Source organism: Cebus imitator, unplaced genomic scaffold (assembly GCF_001604975.1).
Source record: "Cebus imitator isolate Cc_AM_T3 unplaced genomic scaffold, Cebus_imitator-1.0 Scaffold519, whole genome shotgun sequence".
Lineage (NCBI taxonomy): Eukaryota > Metazoa > Chordata > Mammalia > Primates > Cebidae > Cebus > Cebus imitator.
In genome coordinates, this window is record NW_016107834.1 from 1,056,158 (window position 1) to 1,068,700 (window position 12,543).

General features: G+C 61.8%; 1 protein-coding gene across 1 annotated transcript; it reads right to left on the reverse strand.

Annotated features, from left to right (window-relative positions):
* Positions 1-3,769: 3,769 nt before the first annotated feature.
* On the reverse strand, positions 3,770-12,282 carry LFNG (LFNG O-fucosylpeptide 3-beta-N-acetylglucosaminyltransferase). Its single transcript, XM_017514190.2, has 8 exons — positions 11,757-12,282; positions 7,369-7,417; positions 6,796-6,895; positions 6,547-6,700; positions 6,355-6,440; positions 5,726-5,891; positions 5,212-5,297; positions 3,770-5,024 (listed from the first exon to the last, which is right to left on the reverse strand). The coding sequence occupies exons 1-8, from the start codon at positions 12,192-12,194 to the stop codon at positions 4,958-4,960; spliced, it is 1,146 nt and encodes a 381-aa protein (XP_017369679.1). The 5' UTR covers positions 12,195-12,282; the 3' UTR covers positions 3,770-4,957.
* Between the last annotated feature and the right edge of the window lie 261 nt (positions 12,283-12,543).

The following is a 12,543-nucleotide window of genomic DNA, read 5'->3' on the forward strand; positions in this document are numbered from 1 at the left end:
TTCTCCCGCCTCAGCCTCCCGAGTAGCTGGGATTACAGGCACATGTCACCATACTCAGCTAATTTTTGTATTATTAGTAGACATGGGTTTCTCCATGTTAGCCAGCTGGTCTTGAACTTCTGACCTCAAGTGATCTACCCGCCTCAGCCTCCCAAAGTGCTGGGATTATAGGCAGGCATAAGCCACCACCCCCAGCCCTATTTTATTTTTGTTTATTATTAGATGAGGTCTCACTGTTTCCTAAGCTGGTCTCAAACTCCTGGCCTCAAGTGATCCTCCTGCCTTGGCCTCCCAAAGTGCTGGGAGTACAAGCATGAACCGCCAAGCACAGCCCTTCTGTTTTTTTAAAAATTTAAGAGACCAGGCATGAAGCCAGGAGTTTGAGACCAGCCTGGACAACATGACGAAACCCTGTCTCTACTAAAAACACAAAAATTAACCTGGTGTGGTAGCACACACCTCTAATCCCACCTACTTGAAGGGCTAAGTGAGAGTATCTTTTGAACCTGGGAGGCAGAGGTTGCACTGAGCTGAGATTGCGCCACTGCACTCCAGTATGGGCAACAAAGCAAGACTGTTTCAAAAAAAAAAAAAAAATTTCAGAGACAGGATCATACTCTGTTATCCAGGCTGGAATGCAGTAGTGCAATCATGGCTCACTGCAGCCTGGAGCTCCTGGACTCAAGCGATCCTCCCCACTCAGGCTCCTGAGTAGCTGAGACTACAGGTGTGCGCCACCCACTTACCTAATTTTTTTTTTTTTTAAGAGATGGGGTCTTACTGTGTTGCCCAGGCTAGTCTCAAACTCCTGGCCCCAAGCAATTCTTCCCGCTTGGCCTCCTCAAATGCTGGGATTACAGGTGTGAGCCACCACGCCTGACCCCAAGCACCTTCTGGTGTGTCCAATTCTGGGCTTAGAGGTGGGGCTGGCCTCAGAAGCAGGGGATCATTTGAGAATATTTGAGAAGGCTGAGGCTGGGTGGGCACATGGGCCCAGCGGCGGCATCAAGACTTGCCCATTGGGTCTGACAGACACGAAGTTGGCCCTGGCCCTGGCCCCTGCTTTCCCTCTGACCCCAGGCCCAACAGGCAGGACTGGCTGAAGTCACATAGCCTGGCCCGTGGCCCCTCTAAGCCTGTGGAAAACTGCAGTTGCCAAAAATTGGGGAGGGGGTGGATCATGAGACCCAACGCCATTGCCTGTCCTACCTATCAGGCTTCCAGTCGTCCTCTGCCTTGCCTCTGCACCTCTGCCCGGACTGTGCTGAGACCTAGAAGGCCCCTCCTCTCCCTACTCCATCTTGACAAAGCCTTCCTGCTTCAGCTCAGAGGCACCTCTTCCAGGAAGTTGGCCCTGATGACCCCACTGGAAGGGAAGTTCTTTTGAACTGAGGCGCCCCACCCTAGCAGCCCCTCCCGGACCCCAAGCAGCCTTGGGGTTCCCCAAGCACTTGCCTGGCAGAACGGAAGCAGGGGTGGGGGCTGCGGTCTGCCACCCTCACTGAGCACCCAGCAGCTCCTGTGGCTGTAGTTTTACTTTTCTGTTTTGAAAGCCCCATAAATGATCAGTAGTTTGGGAAGGGGTGCCTGGCTGAGCTGGTTTTGGGGAACCAGCTCCATGTTCCTGGTTTTGGGGAAGATGGAGCCCCCGAAGTTGGCCAGGGCCCTTTCTGACCATCCCCTAATCTGGTGTGATGGTACCGTTGGTGGGTGGAACACAGCTGTCCCCAGAATATACCTGGGGGAAGAATGAGTTCACCTCCCCTGCTGGGTGAGTCACTTTCTGGGGGGTGCGGCAGATGGAAGAAGTCAGACTGTCTCATTCTCCTAAGACCCTGCTGGGCCTGCTTCCCCTTTTGAGGGCAGAGAAACATCCCTCCGTCAACTGGGAAGAGGAAGGGGCCCAGATGCACTGTCCTGTGTCCCTCCCAAGATGTTCCCTGACCCCCAGCACACAGGGACTGCATTTACCTTTGCTCCCATTTCTCAGATGGAGAAGGCCCCCAGGGCGGCTGGGCTTCCTCCCCACCCCAATTCTTGTTCCTCTGCTCTCCCCAATGCTCACTCACCCCCGACTCCCACCCCCTCCACAGACAGGGACATTTGAAGATTAATGGGGGCTCCCTAAGCCCCAATGGGGGCCCCACAGCTATGTCCATGGGGCGCTCTGACCCCTGGGTCCGGCCATACCTCTGCCCCTGGGGTCCCAACAGCTCTGTGGGGAGGCGATGCCAGCTGCCGGGGTGGGGTGGCAGTGCTGGGGCCACGGCAGAAGGCCCCAAGCCTCTGACTCACCAGGGCAGGAAGGGGGCCAGCAGCCTCTGCCCACAACCTGTTCCATCGTGACTCCCCACCGCCCCACCCTGGAGTCTCCACTTCCGCGTTCAGAAGAGGGGCCTGCACTGTCCTGTGAGAAGTGGTGGGCACGTGGTGGGTGCTGAGGGAGGACCACAGCTGCCTAGACAGGGGTCAGGCTGTGTGATGAGCAGCCCTCCATCCCTCCCACCAGCCCGGTCACTGCCCACACCCCCTAGGCAGCTGCTCTGCTGACTTGGGCCCATCCAAGGCCAAGGTGGGGTCACAGCCCTGCCAGCCATCCCCAAGACCAGGGCAGCCCCCAGCCAGGCTGTAACAGGCCTCTGCAGGCCCATTCAGCAGCTCAGCACTCTCTGGAGGGGGCAGCAATGGGGAAGGGGAAGACGCCCCCCCACCCAGAGAGAAGCACTTTTCACAGTGTGTTGTCTGTTTGGAGCAAAGTAGGGGGCACAGAGGCAGCAGGAAGGGAAGGGCAACCTGGAGCCCCAGGGTCAGAGAGGGGGGATTGGGGTCAGGCCAGAGCAGGAACTTGCAGAGGGCATAGCCAGGGCAGCGCCAGCCCAAGGGTGCAAGCCTCAGGGAGGGGGTGGGGGCTCAGAGTGAAGAAGAGGAAGTGAGCTGCCCAGGGCTGCCAGGAGGGTGAGCGGAGGGAATCCCCGCCAAGGCTGCAGCACCCCTCCCCTACTCAGTCACCCTCAAAGGCTGGATTTGAGGAAGGAAAAGCACTGCAGAGCTGCCCTGTTTAGAAAACAAGGGTCTGGATCTCCGCAGGGGCTGAGACCAGCTGCAGTGGGGGCTCCACACTGCTCCTGCTCTCCAAGATTCCTCCCACCACCTAGAGCGGGGGTCGGGACCTGGGGCCACCTCCCAGGAGAGGCGGGTGCAGCGTAACCAGCTGTGGGGCGGCTGGACGCATGGCTGGCCTGGCTTGGAGCCTGAGCACCTCCCCAGCCCAAGAGCATGACTGCCAGGCCTTAGGCATCAGCTGCTCCATGCCTCGGTTTCCCCAACTGCAACATGAGGCAATGATGTGGACTCTGCAAGCTTGTGATAGGAGTGAAGTTGGATAAGGAGGCCCCAGGCCCAGTCACAGGAGTCACTGTCCCTCCTGCAGGGGCTGGCCTCCCCAGTGTCCAGGCCAGAGCCTTGGGGTCCCTCTCTTGGCTGGGACCTAGAGCCCCCAGCATCCTAGACCTGTTCCTCTGGGAAGTGCAGGGCCTACCCTACAGCGACCACCCTGAGCCTGGGTGGGCTGCACCAGCAGGCAGCGGTGGGCAGCTATTTCGACACCAGGCTTTCTTCCGAAATAGTTGTCTCGAAGGGCTTCCTATCTGCCTGCTCCATGCAGTGCACCCAAGGCCGTGCTTCCCCTTCACCTGTATGTCCCCCATCCCGACCCCTGGCTGCCCTGGGACTCAGGCCCCACCTCCAGCTAAGACCAGGACCCCTAGGGTTGCTGCAAAGAGCACCTTTATTCACAGCAAAAGGACGTCACCATAGCAACAACACTTGAATTCCCTGAGAACTTTTCCCTTATTCGCTTTCCTAGCTATGTCTTTGCAAAGAGAAAAACAACACAAAACACACCCCCCGCACAGAATAGGTGAGCCATGGTGGGCCCAGTGGGGAAGTGGCAGCTACACAGGAGGAGGGCAGGGATGGGAGGTTCCAGATGCTGGAACGCATAAATACACAGTGCCAGACAGTCCCCCTTCAGCTTTAAAAATAAAGATGACCCCAAGTTTGGCTTCTGTTTTTTTCTGATCCACAGAAAGGATTTAAAAAAGACCCTCCCCCATCCCACCCCATCCCCCAAGCAGAAAACAAGAACACTCTACTTTTTACCCACTCCCTTTCAAAAAATGGCACAGTAAAAAAATACTGTCACAATATTTACAGACACGCCCACTGTGGGCGACTTGCTCTCTACTTTGGAGAGGAGTCTAAACGCTCAGCTCTGACTCACCCAGTCCTGGGGAGGCAAAGGGAAGACCTCTGAGGGGGCCTGGAAAACTCCCCACCCAAAAGGGCGGGAGGGGAGCCACTGTTCACCCAGCTGGGGGCAGCTAGCCCCTGGGGGCTTTGTGGGGCCCCTGGAACCGGGCAGTGGCTGCTGCTACTCTAAGCCACAGGGCCCAGGCCCGAAGCAAGGAGACTGAGTCATGCACCCTGAGACCCAGCCTCCTCTGCAATGAGCATGGCTCAGTGAGTTGTACTTGGGGAGCCAGGATTTCAGGGCACAGGTGCTCCCAGCACAGGGCTTGTGCTCAACAGGAAGAGAAAGGTACCTACACAACCCTGCAAAGTAGCCCGGAGCCCTGTAGCTGCAGAAAGATCCAACAATCCTAACAGAACTGCACTCAGAGTGGCCTCCGACACACAAATCCTTCCACCAAGCAGGCCCTGCAGCCCACTGGCCCTTGGAGCAGAAGGACATAAGTGGCGCTTGTGCCTGCCTCTCCGCACAGCAGAACTGCCCAGCCTGCTACCTGGGTGGGCATGCAGTACACCTACACACACACATGCATGCACAGGCACAGCCCTGGGGGCGCCTCGAATGCCGAGGCCAGGGCAGTGCAACAGGGTCCCCGGGCCCTTTGGATACCAGGGGCGCCCAGGGATTGGGTCTCAGCCGTGGCCGCTAGAAGATGGCAGTGCGGGGACACCAGGGTGTGTCCGGGTACAGGTGGCAGTGGATGGAGCGGAACCTGTGGGGACAGAGCAGGGGCTGAGCACTCATTTGCAGTCCCATAGCATGGGGGGACCCACCCCGAGCAAGCAAGACTTGAGGGGTACCTCTGTGTAGTCAGGCAGCTTAGAGAGACCCTGCTCCAGCTCTGCGAGGCCCGCTGATGCCCCTAGGCCACCCTACGAAAGCCCATCTGGTTTCCTTACCTGGATGGGTCCGCCTCCACCGAGAAGGGGCCCTTCATGTGGACAGCATTCCGCTTATTTTCAAACATGCCGTAGCTCAGGGTCACCTGTGAGGAGGGGGCAGAGTGATGCCAGGAGGGGCCCCCACATCCCAAGGCTAGCCACACAGCCCTGAGTGAGGTGACAGCCCTGGCTTGGCCTCCCTTGGACCTGGAAGGACACTTGCCCTGCACACCCTGGGAATAACATCCCAAACTGGGGACCAGCGGGGGCTGGCCACGTCACCAGCATGGACAAAATACACACCCACGTTCAGGAAAAGACCCGAAAGGCACACAATAGGTACATCACAGTGAACAGACGGCAGGGAAACAACACACCACTGACAGCGTCCATGCGCCTGGTGGTGGCTGACACGGGGTGCTGCCTGGCCTCCCCTTTTAGAACAGTGCCCCACCCCACTATGCCCCTCTCCGCAGCCACACATCCCTCTCTGTGCTCTCTGGCTCCTGGTGGGGCCCGGAGGATACTGTACCTGCTCGTGGAGCTCGGAGGTGGACACCTGCTGTAGGTTCTCCAGGTGGGAGTGGAAGAGGCCGCTTCGGATAAGGGGCACGCCCAGCAGGGCCTCCACAATGTAGCCAATGGTACAGTCATCAGGCAGCCGGATCCGCTCAGCCGTGCTCATGAAGTGACCCCCACTGCAGGAGGGAAGGGTCCAGACCAGTGAGCAGAGGCAGGAGCCGACTGCTGGGAGCTGGAGAGGCCCTACCAGGCAAAGGCGCTGCACTCAGAGCAGAGCTCTGAGGAGAGCTCTGGGCTGCTGCAGCTCCCTCCGCCTCCCCTGGCCACAGCCACAACATACTCCCTATATGGCTCCGTGGCTCTATGTGGCAGGAATCTGGGTGCAGGAAGGAGTCCCACAGGATGGTGCCTGGGGTGCTCACTGCCCCAGTGCCTGCTCTGCGAAGGTCAGGCTTAGGAGTAGCTGCTATAAACAGATCTGCCCTCTGAAGCCCGGAAGGAAGTGGAAGATAGGAGGTGGGCAGTGCCACGCAAGAGGCTGGGGACACCTTGTGACTGGGAACACGAACCAAGCCAGGCCCCACAGTCAGGGGGCGGGAGCCTGGGACTGGGCTGGCCTAACTTGTGCGGGGCACTCACCTGGCCCAGGGGCTCATCTTCAGAGCCAGCCCGCGGCTGATGCAGAAGCCAGCGCCACCCGTGGCAAACCAGAAGTGGACAGGACGCTGGGGGAGGGGAGAAGGTGTTCTGAGACCTGGGTGCTACTGCCCCTCCCTAGTCCGGGTGTGTGCCCCTCGGGGCATGGGGGACTGGGAGAGGGCAGGCACTCACCACCTTGTTCTCACTGACACGCTCTGTGGCCTGGATGGGCCGGTCCAGGCTGGGCTTGCCGATGTAGACGTCCCTCGTGTGCGGGTAGCTGGCCAGCAGCCTCAGCAGGGCCCGCATGTTGACGTAGTTATCATCATCCACGTGGCAGAACCACCTGAGGGCAAGGCAGGGCCATCGGGGAAGGGCATGCCAGGGCGGGCGCTGCCAGGCTCGGGTGGGGAGGTGGGGGTCCCCTGGGGCCACACTCACTTCCTGCCGGACTCAATGAAGCGGTCGTACTCCACAGCCATCTTGCAGGACAGCGCCTGGCGGCTGTGGGCAGCCGAGCAGTTCGTGATGACCACGTTGCCTGTGGACAGGGGAGCGGCTGTGAGTGGGTCTGAGCCGGCTCCCAGAGAGGGTCCTGGCCTTGGGGACAAAGCAGGGCCCAGGGGCTTGAGAAAAGTCCCTTGGTTCAAGACAGGCCCGGCCATAGCCTCCCCTACACTAGCTCCGGGCTCAGGCCTGTGGACCCTCCCCCAACCCAGCCCCCTCCTGGGCGGCCCCGCCCCCATCCATTCAGGCAGCTTTTTCCCAGCACCCGCCACCTGTTGCCGCTGCCTGGGCTCAAAGGGACCCGGGGGGCTGAATGGGCTTCATTTGCATGAGAATTGGGGGGCCCCCGAGTGGTGGGGCAGGGCGTGGAGCAAACCCCGTGAGTAAACAGCCCTCCTCGTCCTGCCCTCTGTGACCTCTTGGCCCAGAGGAGGGGGGTTGCTGGAGGGGGAGGGCTCCGATCCTGAAGGAGGCCTGGGCCCCCTACCCCCCAAGTCCAGGGCTCACCAGTGTGCCTGGCCAAGGCCTCATCTTCCCCGTCTGTGAAGATGAACGTCTGGAAGGAGAAAATCGGCCTTAAGCAGGCAGCCTTGCTCCCCCACCCCCGGGCCATCTGCGGGGTGGGGTTGGATGGGGCACCCTGGAGTCGCTGCAGCTGCAGCTCAGTCACACCAACTTCCAGCCTTCTCCAGGCCTTGGTTTCCCCACTCGTGCAGCGCCAATAGGGCCAGGGCTCACGCCTTCACTTGCCCTGGGGGTGGGGGCGTGAGGGCCTTGCTCCGAAACCTCAACAGGATGCGCCCAAGGTCATCCAGGCGCAGTGAGGCACGAGCCAGGTGGTGAGCCTCCCCCGCCCACCAGGTAACCGGCTCCCAGCCGGCCCCATGCACCTGGCGGGGCACACACCCTTATTGACACAGCACCCAGCCTGCCACTTGGAGGCTGCTGGAAAGGCTGACGGGGGGGTGGGGTGGGGGACAGGCGGGGTGGTGGGGAGGGACAGGCAGAGGAGGTCGGCTTTGGGAAGCCAAGTCTCAATCACTTGGGGTTGGGGACAAAGGCCTTCGCTGGGCGGCTGCCAAGCCCTGGCGGACAAAGGGCCCAGAGGGAGGATGAATCACCAGGCATTGTCCGCCAGCTTTGTCCTGGGCCGGCGGGCGAGGGGCGCCAGGCCGGCCTTAACTCGGCCGAGTTAAGCGGAGTGGCCGAGCCGCCCATTATCATACAGCTGGCCTGGTTAACCGGGCCGGGCTGGGCACGAGGTCCCACGGGCAGGGTGCAGCCACCAGCACTGCAGCTCCTCTTTGAGCCAGCACTCCCAGCCTGGGTGACCTGCTGGACAGGTTACCCACTCCGAGCCAAAGCAGCCCCCAAGTTCCGTAAAGTTGCTGACAGTCAACAGGGTTGTGGCAGGAAACATCAGGTGTCCCCAGCCCCCGGGCTAAGGGCCCCCAGTACCCATGCAGCCCAGCACCCCTCCCGCTGCTCAGGCCAGGAAACCCAGGCTTGCCCAAGGCCACAGCCCACCTGTGCCAGCATGCGAGCGCCCCCTGCCAGGAGTGCTCTGCGGAAGAGGAGGGGGCCGCTGGGTTGGGGCTAGGAGTTGCCTGCGCCCGCCAGGGCCTGCCGGCACACGGGGAAGAATGTTCCTTCCTCTGCCTGGCCCGCCCAGCACGTGCCGCCTGGCGCACCCTGGCATGGCTGAGTGCAAAACCCAGAGTGTATGGGCAATGCTCTGACCAAAGTGCAATCCCGGCATGCCCACCCCACCTCAGTTTCCTTCCCTGTACACACAGGCCCCACAGAGGCCCTGGAGCACGTTCATGGCCTCAGATTCTTGTCCAGCCTGACCCAGCCCTAGGCACACACTTCTCGGGTGAGTCCCAGAGCTAAGGGGGTGGCAGGCTGGGTCTCCGCCTCTCTAAGCATGCACTCCTCCTGCAGCACCCACAGACACCCCAGGGCAGCCACAGGCACAGACTCGCACCCAGCCCCTTGGCCTCCCCAGCATCTCAGCCCAGGAATGCTGTGGGAGGCGGAGGGCCAGCCCCTGCAGACGCTCTGCTGCGCCGCTGGGTTAAAAGGAAAATGCTTTCTTAATGAGATCAAGGCAGGCCTGTTCTCCCGAGATTTGGTGGTGCCCTAAAAACCCAGCCCAAGGCTATGAAGATTAAAGTCACCTTTGTTCAGTTCGGGGAGCAGGGAGGCCTCTAAGAAAACAGCATCTAAGAAGGCGGGGCTGTGGGGTACGGGGGTGCAAGGCCTCCTGTCTCCCCACACCTGAGCCATGAAGAGAGGAGGAAAAAGGCTATAGGCCTCACCCACCCTCAGAGCCTCAGTTCCTCTTCTGTAAGATGGGCATAACAAGTGCAGAGATCGATTCTGTCCCTGATAGCCTGAGAGGTGCGTGCCATTACCAGCTGAGGCACAAGTGGGGAAACTGAGGCCCAGGGAGGTGCAGGCACTAGTCTGAGTTCATACCCTGGGGCTGAGGTGGGGCAGCCTGCTAGATCAGCCAGCCCCTGCCCTCCAGGGACCCAGACCCTCCAGTGCCACCTAACTTCCCAGTTGAAGACGGGGCTGCAGGAGGAAGAGTCGGGTGGATGAGGGTGGACGGGGGCGGGGGCTGGGGGACACCCACAGGAAGCGGCATTGTTCCAGGAGCTGTGATTCAAAGAAACACAGGATGCCAAGTTCTCCCCAGCAATTGTGGCCGCTGTGGTGGCAGAGAAGCAGCCTGGCTGCTCCTGGGAGGGGCGGGGAACCTCTGGGCCAAAGGCCAGGCTCTTCATCCTGGACTCCAGGCCCATCTTGGCGTGGCCCCTGCTGACCAACTGACCCTCCCCCCAGCCACCAGTCCAGTTGCTAGTGAAGTTTCCTGCACAACCCCCATGCTGTGGTCACCATGCCCAGATGGAGTGCCCTTTCTGGGCACTTTTTTACTCTTAGTCCTGCTCAAATGATGCCTCCTCTGGGAAGTTTCCCGCCTTCCCTCCCTCCCCCCACATGTAGGTCAGATGCCCACTGTTGCCTCACACAGCCTCCCAGGGGTTACTCCCCCCGCTCCCCACCCCCGAAGCCACACAGCCCTGACATCTATGTCCTCCAACAGCCGGGTCTGAGTCATCCCATGCAGGGCTGGAAGAGGGGGCCCTTCTGTGCATTTCCAGGACCCCTGCCCATCACCCACCACAACGGGTGCTTTGCTTGCTGTGTGCTGGTGAACTGATGCTGGGGGTAGATCCAACCTGTCTCCAGGTAGGGTGACCCTCCAATAGGGACCTCAGGGCTCAAGGGAGTGCCTGCACGGCTCACTCCATGCCTGCAGGCTTTCCCAGTCTCTTACAACATGCTTCTGGAAGGGCCGTGTTCCCCCATTTCAGAGATGAGAGTGAGGGTCTGAGAAGCCCTAGGTCTTGCTCAGGACCACACGGCCCAGCTGGGACTGATACCTGAGACCCTGCGACCACAGCCCCTCTGCTGAAGAAAGGCCTCAGATTCCAAGAGGAGAGGTGCTCAGAGCTGATGGCAGCCCAGAGGGGGGCTGAAGGATGCCCAGGGTCACACAGCAGGAAGGCTGAGTGCTGGGGGTGGGGGGACAGGCTCAGGGATGGTGCCCCAAAAGGGCTGTCAGTAAGAGATGCTGGGGAGGCCCTCTGGCCCCCTCATCGCCAGGCAACCTGAGTGGCCAGCACGCCAGCGGCGGTTCCCACGGAGCGCGTAGCTGCACACAAGGGGCCCGACGCCTTTCTCGCTGGAGAAAGGGGCTTTGTTACCTTGCCCAAGGGGCCGGCGTGAGAGCCGCCCGGCGCTGGGAATCCTAACGGCCCGGCAGCCAAACAAAACCCACGGCCCCCGCCGCCCCCTCCCGCCGGCCCGCTGAGCCCCTGGGAATGGGACGCTGTGTTCCCAGGAGGCTGCCATGGGGTTCCCAGGGCCCCTTCCCAAGGCCAGGACCAGAGAGGACCCTGCCCACCCCAGTCCCCATCATGACCTCACCAGGCCCTGCTCCCACCCCACCATGGTGCCCCAAAACAGGGCAGCGCCAGGCTAGAAGGCCTGGGTCTCCAGGAGAGTTGAGCAGGGGGGGAAGGCGTGTGGGGTCTTCCCTGAGCCTCAACCCTCACAGCAAATGCCTCTGCACCTCCCAGCCCAAGGATGTCCTCCCACTCGCCCATTGCAAGCCCCACACTGTCCGCATCCCGCCTCAGCCCAACCGTCCAGCTGTGGCCTCGAGGGAAATTTTCAAAGTGGGGTGTGTCTTAATTATGTGTATGTGAGAAACTGATGTGCCGTGCACAAGGTTGTAGGCCTCAGAGACTCCTGCACTGTGGGGGAGGGTCTCCACACAGACCCCCAAACCTGGGGCTCTTTGAGATGTACTCCCCAGGGCCCATCAACCAGCAATGACTTGTCCCCCACCCCCGTACCTTAACACTGTGATGAGGAAGAGGCCCTGGGGTCAGAACCCCCCACTTCTCTAAAGGAAGAGCCTTTCTCCCCAGGAAGGGGTCTGAGCTGAGGGCGGGTCCGAACAAATACTGCTTCAGGAAGTTTAAGGACATAACGCTCTATGAATGAGCTCCAGTGTTTGGGGGTGAGAAGTATCACAGGGCACCAACCCCAAGCACTGGAGACTGGCGTAGGGTCCTGCAGCCATCGAGGACTCTGGAGCCAGACTGCGGGCGGGGCCTCGGGGACAGTCACGCAACTGTAATGGGAGAGTGGCCCCAGCAAGCAAACTGGGCTGCACGGATGTGCACTGGCGTCACCGCCCACAGACAGCCCCAGTGGCTGGATGGGGATGCAGCCTGGCCCCCACGGGACGCTGCCACCAGCTGGACCAGAGGGTGAATCCCCACCCCGCCCGCCCGTCCAGGCCGCGGGGGGCTCACCATCTCCTTGTGGCGCGAGATCCAGGTCTCCAGCAGCAGGTCGAGACGCGCGCGGTGGAACTTTTTGGTGGTCTTGACAGCGATGAAGACGTCTCGGGGCGCGAGCGGCTCGGCCAAGGGGCGCGGGTGGCCGTCGGCGGGGCGGGGGGCGGCCCCGGGCGGTGGGCCCGCGTCTCTGCGCGCGCGGGTGAGCAGGCTGAAGTACTCAGACAGACTGTGCACCTCGCGGGCCAGCGCCCCGGGCCCCGCCGCCCCCGCCGCCCTCATCACGGGCGCCGCCAGGGCTGCCCCCGCGGGGCCCGCCAGGCTGCGCAGCGCTCGTCTGCCGCGCTCTGCGGGCAGCGGGGGCGGTGGTGGGTCGGCGGTGAGCACCAGCAGGCAGGCGAGCAGCGCGCCCGCCAGCGCCAGCAGCAGGCGCCGCCCGCAGCGCTTGAGCATGGTGGGGTGGCGGCCGCGCGGCGCGCCCAGCCCCGTGCGCCTCCCGTGCACCGCGCTGAGGCCCCCAGCTCAGGCGGCGCAGTCCAGCAGCTAGGCGCCCGCGCGCCAGCTTCTTAAACCTCCCCGCCCCTGCCCCGCCCCCGAGCTCTCATTGGCTCCCGGGCTCAGAGGCGGGGCCTTGCGCCAGCCGCCTCTCCAGGCCCGCAGGCCCACGTGGGGCAGTTGTTCTGAGCTGGGAACTGCCCGGCGGGCTCAGCGGCCTCGCCCCAGGCGCGCACGTGCACGCCCCGCCCCCCTCCCGGGTAGCCCCTGCGGGCCGCCGAGGTGCTTTGGGGATTCGGGACAGGCC